Source organism: Adelges cooleyi, unplaced genomic scaffold (assembly GCF_023614345.1).
Source record: "Adelges cooleyi isolate 19-005CV unplaced genomic scaffold, UGA_ACOO_1.1 ACOO_flye_CR_arks_rails_tigmint_CR_PRNA_8, whole genome shotgun sequence".
Lineage (NCBI taxonomy): Eukaryota > Metazoa > Arthropoda > Insecta > Hemiptera > Adelgidae > Adelges > Adelges cooleyi.
Genome location: NW_026096513.1, coordinates 753,023 through 769,980, shown reverse-complemented (window position 1 = coordinate 769,980; position 16,958 = coordinate 753,023). Strand labels below are relative to the sequence as shown.

At 30.4% G+C, this 16,958-nt stretch overlaps 3 protein-coding genes across 3 annotated transcripts in view; 2 read left to right on the top strand and 1 right to left on the bottom strand.

Moving 5' to 3' along the window:
* Positions 1-151: 151 nt before the first annotated feature.
* Positions 152-4,391, top strand: LOC126845956 (uncharacterized). The gene is made up of 5 exons (XM_050585033.1): positions 152-237; positions 887-997; positions 2,155-2,239; positions 3,149-3,609; positions 3,810-4,391. The coding sequence occupies exons 2-5, from the start codon at positions 941-943 to the stop codon at positions 4,230-4,232; spliced, it is 1,026 nt and encodes a 341-aa protein (XP_050440990.1). The 5' UTR covers positions 152-237; positions 887-940; the 3' UTR covers positions 4,233-4,391.
* LOC126845955 (glutamate receptor ionotropic, kainate 2-like) overlaps positions 4,339-16,958 on the bottom strand; it is a 94,643-nt gene continuing 82,023 nt past the window's right edge. Inside the window, exons 5-16 of the mRNA XM_050585032.1 lie at positions 10,841-10,894; positions 10,567-10,731; positions 9,854-10,006; positions 9,582-9,785; positions 9,034-9,237; positions 8,837-8,941; positions 8,261-8,506; positions 7,256-7,453; positions 6,790-7,177; positions 5,556-5,653; positions 5,333-5,494; positions 4,339-4,761 (exon numbers count right to left, since the gene is read on the bottom strand). Of these exons, the coding sequence (XP_050440989.1) occupies positions 4,699-4,761; positions 5,333-5,494; positions 5,556-5,653; positions 6,790-7,177; positions 7,256-7,453; positions 8,261-8,506; positions 8,837-8,941; positions 9,034-9,237; positions 9,582-9,785; positions 9,854-10,006; positions 10,567-10,731; positions 10,841-10,894 (2,040 nt within the window). The 3' untranslated portion in view covers positions 4,339-4,698. The remainder of the gene's footprint in view (positions 4,762-5,332; positions 5,495-5,555; positions 5,654-6,789; positions 7,178-7,255; positions 7,454-8,260; positions 8,507-8,836; positions 8,942-9,033; positions 9,238-9,581; positions 9,786-9,853; positions 10,007-10,566; positions 10,732-10,840; positions 10,895-16,958) is intronic.
* LOC126845957 (uncharacterized) lies at positions 12,523-14,321 on the top strand. Its single transcript, XM_050585034.1, has 4 exons — positions 12,523-12,705; positions 12,791-12,979; positions 13,061-13,291; positions 13,381-14,321. The coding sequence occupies exons 1-4, from the start codon at positions 12,655-12,657 to the stop codon at positions 13,420-13,422; spliced, it is 513 nt and encodes a 170-aa protein (XP_050440991.1). The 5' UTR covers positions 12,523-12,654; the 3' UTR covers positions 13,423-14,321.

The window sequence follows — 16,958 nt, the reverse complement described above, 5'->3', positions numbered from 1 at the left end:
TCGGTAATCAGTATTGAGAGAAATATGAGTTAACCTCAACATGCGTTCCCAAAGATGTTATAAGTATACTTCTACCCTGCTACAAGTAACCATTGTTATGGTATCACTTTACATTCAAACATTACCACAGAGTTTCTACTTCTTGTAGAATCAAAAATATTGTAATGATTTCAGATTTATATTTACAAAATAGTTTATAGATTCTGTGCTATCAACTTGGATATTGCATTTTAACGAGTAAGATTGTTTAAATTAATAAATTAAAATTAAAAAAAATATTCGATTATTAACAAAAAAATTACCAACATAATGAAATTTTTTTTAATGTTTATTGGCACTACACAATATAATAATAATAAAATAATATAAAATTTGTTTATTAACATGATTTGATATTTTATTTTTTATTTTGCTCGAAATAGAATACCAAGGGTTTGCTTAATTATTGTTAATCACTATTATTTTATTATTATTTTAGTTCTTGATCCAACCAAAGCGTCTCTCCAATGTTTTGGTATATTAATTGTGTATTAATTAATCAACCAGACGAATTTTTACTCTTTGTTCTATTTTGTCGTACATGCTGTACACCACAGCGAATCGTTTGCATCACATGTTTTTTTAAATCTATTCTATGAGATACTAAACTTAATTATGTCTGTAGGTAGAGTGCAACTTTTTATAAGTAGGTATTTGTATTAATTGGAAAATGCTATTCAATAAGTGATGCACCTAATTAATTTAATGTATATTATTAAAACATTACATCTTATTATACACACTAGAAAGTTTTAGTTTTAAATATCTAGGCCGTAGCCTAAGTTGATACCTATCTATAATATATAGGTATATTTAATATTTATATTTTTATATATTATAATAACAGGAAAATTGTTAAATTTCACGTTGACCACCAATTGAAGAAAGTCTTACAGTAGGTATGGACATCGCAGATAAATCTAAAATCATGGAAGATGAAAATGAACGATTTTTTAAGGTAACTTTTGTCATATTTAAAAATAATCATGATAATAATTATCATCATTTTTATTATAATAGTATAAAAAATAGTGACGTGCCACACGATTTTGTAAGTTTAGTCAAACATAATTTTGACCCCCCCCCCCGGGCCCCTCCTCCTTTACGAAACCATTATTTATAATCTCAGAATCTGACAATGAGTTAAGTAGATATGATATACCTATCTAATTAATTAATTATTAGGTACACTAAAATATGTATTTTTATTTAAACCAAAATAAACATTTTGAGGATGTGAATTATAGAGAAGAGGGAGGGTCGAAAAAATTCGCAGCTATAATACAAAATTATTTTTATTAAATGATATACCTAGGTCAGGGGCGAATGCAAGAAAAAGTTTTCGGGGGGGGGGGAGGCCCTCCCGAAAAATAACTTTTCAAATTTTTAAAACATTTTTCCTGATGTTCAGGCTAGATTAGATCCACCACATTTGTAGGTATAGGATAAGGTAAAACGATGTAAGGGATTTTGATAACTAATCTGTAACGTTCTAATTGGATTTTTAGCAATGTGACAATTTGCTAATACACCCCTAAAAACTATCATTTGTGTAATACAATTTCACATAAAAGTAAACTTTACTCATAAAGACGGATTAACTCGAGTAGAATCTGCATAGAATTGAGATTGTAAGTGGTTGGTACTTTGGAGGATCAATAGATTAAAAGTTACACTCCTTTTCAACTGATATCTAGAAAAATTCACAAAAAAATATTATTATTGTTTTTTGTGTAATTTAATTCATTAGCAGATTTCTAATATTTGAGCAACAAAATGTATGCAAAGTGTAAATCAAATAAAGTACTTTGTGAGTTGTGACGAACTTCGACTTTTTTCCAACCTTACAATATTTTTATTTTTTATACTTAACAATTCGTTTTTATGTAAATTGTTCTTATTGTTAATTTCAGTGTTGTGGCAATTAGATAATCCAGATTTTGTTTATATTTTTATTTTTGTTCTGCGCCAATATGAACTAGGTTTTATTTAGTAAAAAAGTGTTTGACAATTATAATTGTACGATAGTATTATAGTATAGTATTATAATAGTAAAGTATTATAATTGTACACTCGTATAGTTGGTTTAACGAGATTTGAATAATATACTTCCAGGAATTATTAAGTGATTCCGAATCGAATAAAGGTTACAATCAAACGACGGAATTGTTTTCTGGTCCCGCCGAACCTAGTGCCTCGAGTAAGTGTAATTTTATAAATCTGATGTCATATTGTTGTATTATGTACAAAAGTAAAACTTGGCGTAGGTAAAACGGCGTTGCAATATTACTAAAGCATAATGCTTTTTTAAACTAACTTAGAAAGATCTAGTTTTCACTATTTTTTCGTGATGTCTAGTCTTAAGTGAAAATGTTAAACTTTAAAAAAAAATCGACTATGAACTTTTAGTTTAATAAACTCCGCACTTTTAACTTTCGTTTTGAAAAACTGTCGTAATAAAAATTATGAAAAAAACGATCACATATTGGTATAAGCATAGTCGTTTCAAGTCGTTTTTATACTTCGAGAGGCTTCCCAAGTTAAAAAAATAGTGTACTAGTGGTATGAAAAATTGTATGGTAATAATAATATATTATTAAGGTTTTTTGTTATTTATTTCTATCGATATTTATTATTTGTACATAATATTGATTAATTGAATCGGTCATTTCAAAAATGACACAAGTCACAAAATTGAAATTTTACCCTAGCCACAAAAAACTTCATAATTTCAAATTTCGTTTGCGTGTTATCAGTAAAATTGCCTCTGGAAATTTAAATTTACTACTTCACTTACAAACTTAGTTAGCTGGACCCAGTAAAAATGCGGCTGGCTTATCGCGATTTTCCACTTCGGCGTGTTATTATGAACAAACTCTAATTGGATTTTTATAAGGCGTGATATATTATTTTCCCTTGAAACTAAAAAATCATAAGAAAACGAATTATGAAAACTAGACCTTTTTAAGTTATTTTGAACAATCATCAAGAGTTATGAAATAAAGACACATCAGAAACCTTGTTGATTATGCATAGAATGACCCATTTTATGCCATACATTATTTACTCATAATGCTCTCAAATTATTGTTGTCTTCTAAACGTTTTAGAAAAGTTGAAGACGTCCGATACAAATGAAAACAGTGATCGCTTTCTGCCCAAACCTAACAATTTGGGTTCCATCTCACTCGAAGAACCAGACACCTCTCTCGTCCAGTCTATTATTACTATGCATTATTTGAATGGGGCCAACGAATCGATTATGGATTCCGGTTACAATACAATCAGTTGGAAAAAAATGTCTCAAAGCCGAAACAAAAAGCCTCAAGAATCTATGTCCGATTGCATCATGCACGCTGTAAACTGTATTGATCGCTGTTTATTTGACGAATCAGAACTTTTGAGCACAATAATCGAATGGCACAGTGACAGAAATATTATTAGATATTTGATCGACATGATAGACAAAGCGGCCAAGAGCGATGAGTTTGCGCTCACTTGCCGTGATTTCGTTACCGATTTTGTCCGAATTACCGTAACTAAGATTTTGAACGATCACCATAAATACAATGTAAATATATAAAAAAATTTGGGGTTATTAAAATAAAAAAACCAATAGTGCTTTAGTCTATGTTTAATATAAATTCTACTCTCGTAACGATGAAGCACTATGAGTTTTTGAATTGTCTGAAAATGGCAACATAAACATGGGAATAATTGATTTATTTCTAAAGTTTGTAACTAATTGCATTTGTTATTGTGATTTTGTAGTCCGTTCACGTGGAATACCAATGTAATCTCCTAGCTAAATTTTGCTACGACAAATACCTGCGATGGAACATCATTAACATGCTAATCGACCGTCTCAAGCCTGAATCAAACTCTACTCCCAGTCCCAGTTCCTCTCGCAGCGTTTTCTATGCATTCCACATGATTGATAGATTATTGGTCAAAGCCGATTTATGTGTTACCGACGGAAAAGTTTTGACCACAAGTTCAATACCAGATCTCTGGAAAATAAACCACGAAAAAAAATGCGATAACTACAAGGAAGAAGTAAGTACAATGATAGAAGAATGGAAGAACGCACTGCAAGTCATTTCTGTGGAAGCCCTGAAAAACAACGTATTTTTATTAAGTTTTAGGGCTAACCAATGTCTTGAGAATATAAAATTATTAACAACGCAAAAGTAATGACGATTTTTTAAAATTATATTTTAAAACATTTATTTTTTTTATTGTTAAAATTAAATTCGATTTAACAACTTTAACGTAGAAACAGTTTTCTGTTCAGGCTATGATAACACGAAGCACATAATAATTAAAACTTAAAATCACTTTTGGTACAATAATTTATGGACAGTTAACATTGATTGTTCAAATCACTTAAACATGTAAAATACAATATTATTATTTTCATGTAACAATTGTTAGTATTTACATATATTTTACTAGTAACAAAAACACGAGTTATACATTTATTTCATTTGGAAAAAAAATGAAGATATCTAAAACGGAGTTCTTAATTATTATTATTAGTCGGCAGTTGACTTCATTACACGGTGAAAAAAATTCCTTTTATTTAGTGGAACCGGAATTGGACATTTTTGAAAGGGCTCCGACTCGCCGGGTGCAAAGGTGGCGAGTCGGGCGACAAATGTTATTGATCCTCGTGGTCGATGCTTATTGCTGGCCTTGAAAGCTCGATCATAGGAACGTTGTCCTAAAATAAATAAGTATAAAACACAATTATTAAAACATTATAATATACAAATTGATTCCTGAACAGTCTACATTCAAAGGCGCTCGTGCGCACCTGTTTCAAATTTCAGCGCACCATATGAAAATAATTATGGCACTTAGCGGCACAAGGAAAATTCAAACAGCAACTACCATCAGACAACGAGGAGGCTTCAGTTATTAATACACTCAAGACGCCTATCGATATTGACGAGTAGTCCAGAATCGCCTCTAATATAGGTAGGTAGTTACGGTAATTGTTTTGCTAATTAATTATAAGTAGATACGAGTATAATAGTAATAATACGTGATGTTGGTTCCTCGTTTTATCGTTTTCCTAATATTACCAATATTACTAATATTGTTAGTTAGATTGAGTTGTACCTATATTTTTAACCGCCCTGATCTCAAACAGTTAACGGTTTTTTTTTTTTAATAACATTTTATCGACAAGAATTATTACTCGCTTTACTAATCTACCTTAAGATTTCACTCGAAAAAAAAGGTTCTCCGATACAAAAATTCACCGTATAAGATATGAATTGTATACTTACTATATGACTGGTAACATGATTCATTTGCATGGGCGCTGGTACGTATGTGGTGATTGGTGAGCAACCGTTGCACGTTCGTTTCAACGTGGCTTTGTGCTTGGTACCGTCACACCGAATTGCGTATCTGAGTTCTTCCGCCATTTCCGTACAAACGGACTGTTGCTGTCGTAGCGAAAGGTATTAAAAATAAATAGAAAAACTTGCAAAATCTACGAAAACTTACTTGGTCTTTAGACTTCTTTTTCGAATGCCAACAAAATTCCAAGATGGCGACGATGACGGCCACGGTCAGTCCGCATAAGACGAACACGAACACTCCGCCTACGAGATATTATAGAAATCAGTTTTTTCCCTAACAAATAAGTTATGAAACAAACGCAGTTAGCGATTTTTTCCCTTCTACTTTTACCCAGAATTCGATGGTGCATTCAGAAATGGCTGCTAGAACTTTCTCTGTAAGTTTTACTTAAAATGTATTTTTCGACTTTATATACCTAATTTTTTCTTCAGATTTCAAAAACCATATCAAAGTTAAACATTTTTCAACAAATCGTTAAAATGGTAAATTTAAAAGTTTTGAACTGTACTTAGGATCCTTTTTTGTTAACTTTTTTATCAGATCGTCACAACGTTTGTAACCTACGTTTTTAAGCGGGGTTTCTTTTCTTTTTCATCAAAAAATAGCTAAGCAAATTGTGTTATTACTCTGTCTATGATGATATTAGAGACCAAAACTGAAAACACCTGTCATGAAATTGAAAGACTATGCTATTTTGGAGGGAAGTTGGAATCTGATTTTCAGTATATTTATTATTGGCTTAATATGTACTGTTGTAAAAAACACATTTTTTCGTAACGGTCATAACTTTTTAGAAAATATTAACGGACATGACATTCCTTTTAAAATGTCATCCTTTTTCGATTTTATTGTAAAAAACATTCTGCGTAGTCAAGTTCTTACGCTAGAAAATTGGACGTATAACGTCTTCTTAAAAGCTTACTCTAATAAAAATATCTGAGAAAACGTTAATTGTGTACGTTGTATCTTATACATGAGTACGTAATTGACTGTACAACTATTTGTACATTTTACCATGAATGTTATAAATGAACAAGCTCAAACTATTTTGTATTTAGAAATTTCAATACTGTTTTGTATTTTAAATAGTGTTACTTAACTATTTTCCACGATACATTTTAACCCTTAACTGGTGTCCTTATATTGAGCAACAGGTATTATTAGGTCGAAAATGACCCTTACTTAAAAATGCGTAATATATCCATTAAAATTGTTTAACAAAGTTAAAATAGAGACGTATGTTTTTAAATTTTAGGCACACTTATCCACCTATTTTTTCCCATATCTGGTTTTAACTATGTTACTGCTGGACTCAAGAACAAATCCGAAAATATCGTTTGAGTACTATACTGTCTTTATTCTTAAGTTAATATCGTACCCAGGTCGTTGAGATCCAGAGGTTTAGGTTTGAATTCTTTGACTTTTTCGTCTTTGATGCATATGTCGGCCGCGTTCTTCCACCATTTGTCGTACAGCATTTGAATAACGCCTTTCTCTTGGAGTTCAAGCACGGCCAACGACAGCTTGTCACGCCACACAGAACCCTTTGGCGTCGCTATGCCATAGCCCTTCGAGTCCAGTAGGCCGCTGATTTGCGTCAGGTTGCAGTCCCTCTGGACCGCGTAATCTATCATCGTCGACTCCATCAGGAAAGCGTAGTTGCCTTCCAACACCTTTTTCGTACCTTCGTCGTAGGTGGACACAAACGCCGAATTATGTTTCGCCATGAATTCCCACATTTTCTTGTATATGGGTATATGTGAGTCCTGAAAGTATTCGGATAAACCGTCGATTAGTTTTCCGTCGAACCGTTCACCTGCACGCGAAATGGTTGAACTATTTACTCTGAAGAACGACATGGTCGAACCGCCCTCGAGTGTACCGTACGCTATTTTTTCCTGCGACGATAGCTCTGCGACGTTTTGTATGGGTTTTTGCAGTCGTTCGACCGTCCGCAACGCGGTCAGATTAGCTGTATAAGAGGGTATTATTATGATGGTGAAAAACCACCAAATACCTCCTAGAATTCTCGCCGAAGTCGCCTGTATAAATACAATAATTGCAGTTTTGAACAGTATTGCGAATTTATTATAAAATAATATGCGTTTAACACAGTCAACATTTTTTAACAGACATTTAGCTAACGATTTTTTGTTAGCTGTAATTATTTACTGTATAAGAAATGGTCAAACTTGATAATATTCTCAAAGGACTATTTTAGTTTCGAAGCTCAAAAAAGTTATTTTTACAATGGTTTTTTTTTCCATTTTCTTTGATTAGCGCCTTTATCGATCAGTAAGTGTCTTTGAGTAGATCTTTGAGATTAAAAATTGTAGAAAAAAATCCTATTTTTTCTCCTCGCATACAGGACCTCCTCCTTCCTAATAAGATTGCTGGTCATTTTTAAGGTTTAAAATTTTAGATAGGCAAAAGTTTTCATGAGTATTTTCTATAATTATTAACTTTAAATTGAACACAACTTAGGAGCGGAGAAATTAGTGGTGGTGAAAGATATGCATAATCGAATTATCCGAATCGGGATTTTTTACGTAGGTAAATTATTAAAATGTGCATTATTAATTACAAAATATTGGTCAACGATATTTTTTAAAAGAAAAATGGTACTTATATAAAATTAATTCTTTCATGCGCCTTTCAAGCAAGCGTTTGGACATAAAGGACCACATCGTTTTTGTGTTTGTCACACTATATACATAAGTACGTCCCACCAAGATTTTTATCTCATAATATGTCTCGATGGACTTACATCCCTGTTTTACATGAGACGATTGGTCATGTCCATAATAATAGTCGACTGTCTTATACGGAAACGTTGATGATTTTATTACCTTAGGCGTGATTCCCGCGTCCTGTTTCAACGAAACGCCGGCGACGAACCAAAAACAATTCGATATCGTGAACCGGTTTTGACGGTGCTTTTCCTCAGTATGTGGTCGCCACTCGTACGGTGAAAACCTACCCAAAAAGAACATGGACAGGCTGACGGCCAAGTACGCCACCAGCATAAAGGTCCACACGCTGGTCGCCAGCGGATTCAGGAAGGCGAAGAGCTTTGACGGTTCGTTACTCGGAACCTGCGAAAACGAGAAACAATGTAGCTGTTGTTTTCAATGAAGTTACGGCCTGTGACGTCGTCAACGGTGACCGTATAACAGCAAAGGTGTTTGTTGTGTGTGTGTGTGTTTGTGTGTTTTGAAGAAGGAAAAACAAATTAAGTTTTGCCGTAGAATGCTCTGGGGGACCGACGTGAACTTTTTATTTTAAGTGATGATTGCAAAAGTTTTTTTTTTTATACACGATTTTTCTCGGTATTCTGCCTTATGACGTATATTATTATTATTATTATTATATTATATATATGATTAGAAAACTGTTTTTCCAATAGTGTCTCATACGACACGTACCTTGAACAATATACCGATGCCCGTGTTCATGAACGGTTTGGTGAAATCTACAACGCTCTCCCGGGCATAGTTAATTGTCATCGACGCCATCGCCAAATCAGCTTTCTACACAAAATCAAATATAAAAATGATAAACGTTTTACCTATATGATTATCGAGGCATACATAAATATCACGGTATTATGAAAAATAGGTACCTTATCTATAAGTTCTCGCACTATACCGTTCCATTGTTTCGTGGTCGGGTCATAAGCGCCGTATTTATTATCCGGTACTATCGTAATCGCATAGTGGAATCCAACTTGAGAAGCAATTCTATGTAGTAAATCAATGCAAAAACCTTCATATTTGGAATTGCCCGTAAGGTTTTTGTCTTCTTTGATCATAACGTATGGCTTTTCCTGTAAAAATATTACAATCAAGGTACATAATTATATTTACGGAAAAACGAACCATAAACAGATACTATAACCTAACCTAACCCAACCTAACCTGACATAAACGAATTCTTTATTGTTCACTCGGACGGTATATAACTAACTGTTCACAACATAACCCTTTTTCGTGTAATGTATTTTTTTTCGACATAAGCCTATATAGTATTTTTTACTACAATAATAGTATTTTTTTACATTGATTGTGTTTTATGTTTTATGTATAAGCAATTTTCCATTCGAAATTATGATAAAAAAAAAATTCATAATATTCCAAACGTTTATAAAAGGAATAAGTTTTAACCACTTACTATTCGAGTTACTACGATAAGCGTTACATTGGAGCTTTGTTGGCCATAAAAAACTGAATGTTTTGTGATGTTAATACCGGTCGAAGGCGTCCAAAATCCAACTTTCTTGACTTTTTCCTGGTGTAGTTTGAGCAAATCCAGCTTTATATCCGACCGTTTGCCAACTTCGAAATGTATCCTACCGGTCAACCCTTCGATGTCTACCTGTAAAACCGACGGTACAAAATTAATATGTGTACGTACAGTCCAAAGTCGATTAATGCAATTCCAACCGCGTTCAGTCTGTCGTATAGAAACGTGCCGTTGGCCCAACGATTCGATGATTTACATGAGATGTTTTCTGATGGCATTCGTTCGGATTGACCTATCGATCCGATACTGTGAGCAAACACATTGACTGCATCGTACATTAGCGCGGGTTCAGCCTGAAATGTAACCGTTTACAACGTGTTTAGTATTTTCCTAGTCATATTATAATTCTAGGACTTTTCAAATTGTTTATTATAAAATATAATATAATATAAAAAATTAATTACGTTCAATTACGATCAATGGGTAACAATGACGACAAATAATCATAGACTATGGACCGCATATCACGTATTTTTTTACAATGCTTTTACCGATTTTTATATTTCTACCATCTACAGATTCACATTGAAGCGTTAATTTGAAAGCCATTTCATCACTTTCAGTTTTAATAATATCTTAAAACAGCGGTGACTTCTCCGACCAGAGTATATTTTGTTTTGTCTCCACTATGCCCCGACCCTACTGTACAGGTTTTTTTTTACCATGATTTTATTATTATATGAGTTTTAGAATAATCATCGTTGTTTCGTAAAATTATCGCTTTCGAATAATGATTTATACGTCATCAAAATATTAAAATGTGTGTTACATATTATGTTGTTATTTGTCATTCGTTTACTATAAGGTTGTTTTTGAACATACACCGAATTATGACACTACAAGATGCATTTACCCGAATCACTCCGCTTTCGTGTAACATGTTTTGGCCGACTCTCTGAAACCGTTCCATTTCGCGAAGTACGTTGATCACTTTTTGGTTTTCGTCGTCTACAATCCGATACGACGTCATGTTTACCGAGTTGTACTTAAAATCTTCCAAGTCGAACGTTTCGAGATCCTGTAGAAAATAATTATTTTAAACGACCGCCACAGTCTTGGTTATTTTTGTATTTTTTCGTTGTGCTTTTACACAACGTTACAACATGCAACGTTTAAGTGCTACTTACAAACGTCGTAAAAAGAAAATGATACCGATAGTCGTTCATTTGCAGTTGAAGAATCTGAAAGCACATATAATTAATAAAACATTAAATACAAGCTAAAACAATAATATCTGCTGGTACATACTCATAGCATGTAAAACGTATCACATAGTTTATTATCAATTGGTGTTTATTACTAACAATAATTTTAATTACGTTTTACACGTGTATTATTATAAATGATTATTATTACTTTACGGCAATAATAAGTCATTGATTATAGATGTTTTTTTTCAACCATGTTATAGTTACGTCTGAAGCTTAGGAAGTATACTTTTTACAATGGTATGTTGTTATATTTTATTTTTTATTATTTGGTCTGAACCCACAAAATAGTTGAAGCCTCTGAACGATATCTTCATGTATAGCAAATCTATAGATGAGAAATCGTCCATGAAAGGTACTTAATTCAGGCAAAAATTTTAAAAGTTCACCCCTTCGCCTTCAAAATTAAAAAAAAACCAAACAAAGTGACATAATTTTCAACTTACGACGTGCGTTAAAACTTTTTTTAAAAATAGTCAATTTAGTACAAAATTTGTTTGGAGTACTCTTTAGTTTTAGTACTATTAATAAACGTTAAAAAATCAACAACATATCAAAAACTTCCACGGAAAGGGCGGAAACTTTATTTATTTCAGTTTTAAGAACGTAGTTTTAGGATTTAAGGTCTGAAAATTAGACTAATGGTTAATCCAGAGAGGAGCTATAAAACATTACATTTTCTTAAATATCTGTACTCGAACCTCTTTTTTTTATATAAGAAAAACAATAAATTGGGAAAAATAACACTTGTGCCGTATTAAATTTCCAGGTTGCTATGTGTGAATGACTCAACAGTCAACTAGTATTTGAAATATATTTTAATTATATTGTTGATCACTGTAGAAAGATCACCAGGGTTAGTCGTATCCAACCTTACACTAAAAATACTTTTTAAAGGCACAATTTTGCCTTTACAATGATTTTATCTTTTTTATATTTGAATGACTTAGTCAATCGTTTAAGAAAACTAATATTATGCTTACGGAAGTACTAGGAAATAAAGCCACCATGGCAAAAGATATCAGCCTGTCTTATTGTAAGTTGGATATTGTACTTAGATAACTTGTTAAATAGCTTGATGTGGTTCCAAACTGAAATGTTTTCATATTTCTTAACTGATGAAATATTGATGTTACAATAGATATCATACTGTTTTCCGGTTTATTAGTTTTTGGTAAAGCATATATAGTTTAGGCAATTGAGGATTTTAAACTCTAATAGAAATCTACTTTTCTTCTCAATTACAAGTGTTGAGTTAATAATTACGTTGATAGCTTCTCTAATCATTTTAGATTTTAATTAACGCATTTTATATTATTACAATTCTGCATAATACTACTTATGTATAATTCAACTTATGATTTATTTATTATGCCATTAGGTGAAGCGTTTAAATTAGCTTATATGTGTTCGTAGGCTACTAGATGTTATGATTTTAATCTTATCACATTCTTAAAAAAGTGCTAAACATTTATTTAATATCTCCAAATGTAAAACCAACATAACGTTATCAAAATTGGTCAAAGGTGAACATACTGATTCAGCATTATCGAAAAAGTAAAAAGTACATTACTTTTAGAATGAAATTATTAACGCAAACTTCATATAAATTATATATTATAAGAGATATAAAATACCATAATACAATTTATAGGTTTGTCGAATGTTCACAAACGTTCTTTATTCGATTCAGTGTACGCATATTATAATAAAGTGAAATTTTGTATTACAAAATGAAGTTGCAATTTTTTTTTTGTTTGGTATTGTTAATACTCGCGACGCAGGTAAGTGATTTGGGAAAAACGGAAACAAATATTATTGAATTTTAATGTGTATTTGTTTCGGCTTAAAATAATTTATGTGTATTAGGCCAAATCAGAAGTTTCAGAGCCTGAAAAAATATTTGATAATTTGCTCCATTCGGCACTTGATTTAACTCGTAGTTTGTCAGCATTCGTACGGCAACCCATAAAGCAATATGGATTAGATAAGAACATTGAGGGGTTCTTAGAAAAAGTCCAAGAATATTACTTCGATCACGGAGATGAAATATTTGTAGTAATGGAAAATTTAGAACAATTTATTTTATTCATAATGATTTTCAAAATAAATAAAAAAATATTTTGTATTCCTAAACAGCCAATTGATTCCGCCCTGACGAAATTCAGTCATAAGTTAACAGCTGAACAAAAGCGCTTTGTTAACGATTTCTTCGCATATTTTGAACTTATCAAGGATCAGTTGCAGAACTTGATCACTAAGAATAAGGATGGTGCAATCAACACGCCTTATAATTTATTACCCGAAAATGTTAAAGAAATCGTACAAAAAGCTGGACGTGAAGTTGAACAGCTCTTGAAGACATTTAAAGTAAATATAGTATTTAGACATATATCAATGTACATATTATATACAATATATACACTTTCATATCCTATGTTTATTTTAATTTACTTTAGGAAAAAGTCGAAAGCTATCACAAGGAAAACAAAAATAATTGAACAAATAACGCGAATTTTAATTTCTATTTGAAATGTTAAAATATATTTTAATTGTTATCGTTGTAGTTTTTTAACATTCGTTTCGCAAAAAGTAAGTTTTTTAATAATGTCAGCAATAAAGTTTAAACAGTTCTAACCGAATAATTTACAAATAAAGTGATAAAACCTAAAAGTGATCAAGTGACATTTTTTTTTCAAAGACAAGTTTTTGATCATACAAAATTAGTCAGTGAGCCTTTTTTTTATCTGCGTATGTATTATAGTTTTTCATAAAAATTAAAAAAAAAATAATGAACAAAAAATACATTGTAAGTATAATTTTAATATTGCTATAAAATCTCTTACAACATTTTATAATAGTATACCATTGTAGTTCTCATCAAACGAATATAATTATAAAAAATATATTTTTTATCGAAATTAAGATTCACTTTTTTTTATAAAAAATCTACAAAATAACATAAAAATTGATAGAAAAGTAGATCAAGCAAAAAATTAAACAGTAGTTACTTTTTACATACCGTCATTTACCACAAGTGTTATCTATGCATATATGCATCATAAGCTAATATTTAAAGTTATATACCCTGACATATCATTAAATTTAATTAAAATAAACTAAACTAGTAGATGCTGCAAAAAAGAGCTGAACGCCCAAAAACATAAAAAACTCTGAAAAGCAAAACACTACCGTTCGCCATTCAACAGATAACGTATACAAACTACTTGGTTCATTACTCAAACTAAGAGATTTTTAAGTTGGATAAAACATATATTTGTCTATATTTAATTTATTTTGCTTGATATATTTTTCTATAAATTTGTACATTATTTTAGCTGTTTTTCTTGAAAATTTAATGAAAAAAGTGTTTGTTGTATTAAAAATGTTTTCCCAGTGATGTATTTTTACAATATTTTTGGGGTTTGTTGTTAAAGTGAGTGTATGATAAGTTTGATAAATAACGTTTTTTTTTTAAAATATTTTAATTTTTTTCCCAGTCTACTTTTATACCAATTTTACTTTAAATTGATTCAAATTTTTTCAAATAGTAACAACTTAAATAAAAATTGTTTAAACAAATTGCATCATACTTTTAAGAAGTGTAGTACAAATCCGTATATCACAAAATCGTTTGCTAGATCACTGCACTTATATGGTATTATTTTACAAACAATCTAGTTGAATTATAATTTTAATAAGTATACAATGGTCTTATTGCAATAATAAACCTTACTTATAAACCTGATATCATCATAATAATAATTATCTTTTAATAAAACACATTCTGTGTATTTAAATTTATACGCTAGAAAATTTAACTATAATTTTCTTTTATCAACACCATTCAAGGTCAAAAAGATGAAATTTGAATCGCATCCCTTTGGTACTTTTTATTCATTTGTATCAATGTATAGTATTCATTTGTATTATAATATATCTGAAATACGACGACAAACATTATTTTTCTCCTTTTTTGTGTAACATAATAGGAAGAAATCGTGATCCAAGAACTTTGTTACACGATTCCTTGAACTTTAAAAACATCTCGTTCTATTTAAAGTAACATGTAGTACATTTCTTATTATTTGATTATTAACTCATGTCTGAAGAGTCTCGTCATTAATCAGAAGTCCTACTCGTACCTTTAATAACATGGTAACTCGGATAACTAAGATTATTTCTCTAATCTTAAACTTCAATAAAAATGACCCATTAAAGTACAGGAATGGAAGTTCCAACTTTTACTCGTTTTGGCTTTAACTTGTTGGAACAATGATCAAAACGAGTGTCAACATTTTGATTGGCACTCATGAAGTTACCAGCAAGCCCCTTGCCAAATTATTATGGTTTTCGATTATTTTAAATCCTTTTAAAATATTCAATAATACGAACAAGAAGTTTTTTTGGTGATCATTTTTATCGCGTTACAATTTTTGGGTAAACATTTAAAGTGGAAGTTAGCTTTTAAGTAGGTTTATCATACATCTATAACAAAATACTTATGGAATGGTTGGAGAATTGGAGCAACCAATAATTTAAAGGTACATTTGAGAACGATCACTATCAAACAAAAACATTTTTATATACTGTATTAAAGCACCTAAAATCCAAGGGATAGGTTTACACTGTTGCACTTTCTATACCCTTTAGAATTTACATAAATTATTTAATAATTTATTAGGCATTTCTTATGCCAGAGGCTGTTTCTTATTCTCAAAAAATCAGGTAAGTAGGATTTTTAAACTTAAATATTATTGATTTTTTCAATTATTTATTCTTACAGCAACACAATTAGACACGTAGAGTTAAAAACATAATAATATGTTTGGGTAAGAAAAATAATTTTACAGTGTAAAACTTAAAAAAAGTAGTTACCATACCCAACAATCGACATATTGTTAATAGACTAAAAAAAAAAAAACTTAATTTTGTATTTTTTTATTGTTTACCTTTAAATTGGGTTTCTAATTAAACTGTTTCAACTCAACATACTTTTAATTTTATAGTAAAAAATAGATAATATGGTTTTTCTATAATCTTTAGTCTATCAGACTACGAAAAATAAATGTATTTTTTAACAAGCGATAATTTTTTTTATTTCTGTTTTGATATTATAAATATTAATAATCGACTTATAGGTCCTAAAATCCATTTTTTTTTTTAGATTATAAGGTATTAATTTTACTAAACTTTACCAAAATTACATTTCGGGCTTAAATACAAATTAAAATTGTATTTTTAACCAAATCGCAACTTTTAACCAGATTACACATTTATATTTTATTTGTTTATTTATTATAACAATTTGTTCGACTGATATTACGTTGTTTTTCAAATCATAATAATATAATGGATAATATTTTACTATATTTTTAATAGAGACTATTTTGAAGACGAAGTGTATTGTTTATAAAAGTAGTTTTTAGAATATGATTGTTCGATTCGGTCGTAAAATTTCAACAAAAGCAAATAGATCTAAATATTCACGAACCTAACCAATCAAATATATAGTAGAGTTTATGGCAATCTTCAGAGAACTGTAATTGTCTTGATATTACATCAAATCTGATTTTTAAATCTTCAAGACAGACATTGAATAATTTAAGTTTATTTTAAGAGTATTACGAGGGTCGACATAAAGTGAACCGGTGACATTTTTTATTTAAGAATAGTTAATAGCTACAGACTTTCAGCAGTTTGCTGTATAATTTGAATTCGCCAGTTTTTAGTAAACAGTTTAAAAATAACTAAACATATAAGGTAATCATATATTTAAATTATCCATTATTTATTTTATAAAAGACTAAAAAAAATTATATTTAATATGGGTTAACTTATTTTGCATATTTCTTATTAAATCATAAAATTGCGATTTAAATTATGTGTATATAGTGTTAGCGGTTATAGTTTTAGTTTTTACAAAATTGTTAAATATAAACAAATAACTAAGGTAGAAAATTATTTTACGTTTTTGCAGAGTTCCAACATTTACTATTCATATATTTTAAATTATATACACGGCGTATTATTTTAT

Coding starts and splice junctions, on each gene's coding strand:
- LOC126845957 (XM_050585034.1), top strand. CDS start 12,655: ATGAAGTTGCAATTTTTTTTTTGTTTGGTATTGTTAATACTCGCGACG. Junction 12,706..12,790: donor TGTTAATACTCGCGACGCAG/GTAAGTGATTTG, acceptor TATGTGTATTAG/GCCAAATCAGAAGTTTCAGA. Junction 12,980..13,060: donor ACGGAGATGAAATATTTGTA/GTAATGGAAAAT, acceptor ATTCCTAAACAG/CCAATTGATTCCGCCCTGAC.
- LOC126845956 (XM_050585033.1), top strand. CDS start 941: ATGGACATCGCAGATAAATCTAAAATCATGGAAGATGAAAATGAACGA. Junction 998..2,154: donor AAAATGAACGATTTTTTAAG/GTAACTTTTGTC, acceptor ATATACTTCCAG/GAATTATTAAGTGATTCCGA. Junction 2,240..3,148: donor CGCCGAACCTAGTGCCTCGA/GTAAGTGTAATT, acceptor TAAACGTTTTAG/AAAAGTTGAAGACGTCCGAT.